The 2,693-nt window shown below is 34.4% G+C and overlaps 1 protein-coding gene across 1 annotated transcript in view; it reads right to left on the reverse strand.

The window, feature by feature from the left end:
- Positions 1–1,142: 1,142 nt before the first annotated feature.
- Positions 1,143–2,693, reverse strand: part of LOC103978084 (uncharacterized) — a 4,455-nt gene continuing 2,904 nt past the window's right edge. Inside the window, exons 5-7 of the mRNA XM_009393786.3 lie at positions 2,610–2,693; positions 2,089–2,195; positions 1,143–1,530 (exon numbers count right to left, since the gene is read on the reverse strand). The exon at positions 2,610–2,693 is cut by the window's right edge and continues 134 nt beyond it. Of these exons, the coding sequence (XP_009392061.2) occupies positions 1,416–1,530; positions 2,089–2,195; positions 2,610–2,693 (306 nt within the window). The 3' untranslated portion in view covers positions 1,143–1,415. The remainder of the gene's footprint in view (positions 1,531–2,088; positions 2,196–2,609) is intronic.

Below are 2,693 nucleotides of genomic sequence, written 5' to 3' on the forward strand. Positions count from 1 at the left end.
ATGAGAATTTATCAAAGATAGATTTTTCTAAAACTTTTTCATAATATATATAATAATAATATAATGATTACATTACAAAAATGAGAAGAATTATCTAGTATCGGTGGTATTACAATAAAGTGAAAACAATACCGGTCTTCATATATATATTTTTTTAATGAAAAAGGCAACGAATAATTGGATTTGATATTGTCATTCCGGACATAAAACAGTAGTTAATCATTAAATATAATGTGATCCTTCTTAGCACTACACTCGTATTAGAGTGTATGCCGAGAAAACGATAAAATTAATTTTTATGAAGAGACATCACCACACAGTTGAATACTACGCAAACGATCAATGCAACTTACTTACCTGTAACAGTATAAGGATGGTGGTCATATATGATGATGAATCATCAAGTCTTGTGATGATTGCTTCAACTCGAATAATCTCACTAAAAGTTGTCATTGATTTGATCTATATTTTTTTGCCACGGAAAGATGGGTGGGACTACTCGTTGAGGCCCAATAGAATCTTATTGAAATTGAAGCACCTCTTTTACCGCACCGCATAGACATTTTGGTACATAACCAAAGGTAGTAAGTTCACCCAAAATTACTTAAAATTTGGTGAAATACATTGTTCACAGACATACAAACTCGAGAAGATGGATCCATGCGTGAATGCTTTTTGTTATATATAGCAATAATTTGTTCTTATATATTAAATTCTTCGCCTGGCCTTGTTTGACCTTACAATATGCTTAGAACTTTTTTTTTTGGTGTTAGTTTTAATATGATCATCGTTATCCTCTTAATAAAACATTTTCTTTGTCTTGTGCGGAACAAACACTTACATTGGCAAAGTAGAAGGTTTATCTGAAATAAAAAGATGCATCTCCTTCAGTTATTTCACGGCTTTTAAGCTGTGAAACCTAAGCATTTTGATTTTTGGATGATAAATTAAATTGTGAGACAATGATGTCGGATTTTGACTTTTACCCTTCTGATTTATGCTGCTGCTGTATCTGTAAACTGATTAGTGAATCTGTCAGTTATCATCATCCTATTACCAATGTGATTGAAAGAGTGTAGCATACAAAGCATGATCAACAGGATAAGCCTGGTTAGAGAAGCTGGCAAACCTTGCAGTTTCTCTCTGCTGGTTGGTGCATTGAAAGAAGCTGTTGAAACTGCATTCTGAAACAATTCCATGCATTGATGAAACTGCATTGTTTCCAAAAGGCACTTTCAGTATCTGAGGTTTCATAGTAGATTGAAACAGATGAAACTTCAACAGAGATTAGGCTAACGGTGGAACTACAGAAAGAAACAAAGCAATCCCAAGTCACCATCCTAACCCACCAAAGTGGTGAGTCTGTTGCGAGGATCCTTATATAATTAGTGACGGAAAGGCAAACTCGGAACACTTCAGAAACACTGCACGTTTCCTCTGGTCATGATCAAGTTGCATGTGGAGTAGATGGATGCTGCAGCAGCCCGCACTGCATACTCCCGCTCGGTAGACTCAGATTTCTTCAATTTGCTGCGGGGAACAAAACAAACCATATTGGAAATACTTCATTAACTAGCATCAGATAAATAAAGAAATTAAACAAGTCCAAAAATGCACATAATACACAGTGATTCCATAGAACGAAAAAGAAGGCTTGCACACACACTAATTCAATAAGAAGACAAAGCAAACATATGGTATTCTAATGAGATTTGGATGAAGTAATCGTGTTGTGTGACTGAAATCAGCCATAACGTATCATAATTGGTCGATAGGACCCGGCTTATCTCAATACTTTTTGTAACAATTAATGTATTAGTAGGTACAATTTGTTTTCAGAATTAACTATTTTTTTGATACACATACATGTGAACGAATACATTTCTACATCATAAAAGTAGAGTCAAGAGTCAATAACATGCCAGCTCTTTTGAATGAATCATACAGATGGCTGAAAAACATAATATATATCTTGATTAAGTGTCAAGAGTCAAGATCACCATTAACCTGTGCACGGTGCAACCTATAAAAGCAATCTGCAGTATAAACTGGATACTGTAGGTGAGAAGTTTGGAAAAGTTGACGAACCTTGAATCATGTGTCAAATTTAGATGAGAAGAAGCACCAGAAGAAACAAACTTGAGACCATTCTCACAGTGTAGTTGCATTTCTTGAACTTGCTTTAACCAGCTCTCCTGGAAAAGAATAAGAACCACCATTATCCACCCAACATTTCAAGAAGTCAACATGCAGAGACATCTTTCATGATCAAAATGTAGTTCAAGTGGCAGGCACACAGAAATTTAACTTGCTAAAAATCCTAATTAGAAACCTCTCCCGTTTGCGCATTCTTGAAGAAATTTTTTAATTGCTCAAAGGATAAATATATGAAAATGAAATGGACTAACTAACAACCCCATTATTAAAGTCAAAAGCAGCAATAACATTACTGATGAAGAATAATATACTAATAAGCTTAGATCTTGGAAAAGGTAAACAACTTTAGATAACAAAAATTAATGCCAACAATCAACGGGTAAATATGTTACACTTCAAATTTCTGAAAAGAGAAACAATTGAAAATTACTAAAGAAACAATTTATACTCACAAGGTGCTTTCCCTCCTCATATAGTGTTTTATCCATCTGACTGAAAAGAGATCTCCAACGAACCACATGCATTTCTGAAATTGC

Source organism: Musa acuminata, chromosome BXJ1-3 (assembly GCF_036884655.1).
Source record: "Musa acuminata AAA Group cultivar baxijiao chromosome BXJ1-3, Cavendish_Baxijiao_AAA, whole genome shotgun sequence".
In the NCBI taxonomy this organism is placed as follows: domain Eukaryota; kingdom Viridiplantae; phylum Streptophyta; class Magnoliopsida; order Zingiberales; family Musaceae; genus Musa; species Musa acuminata.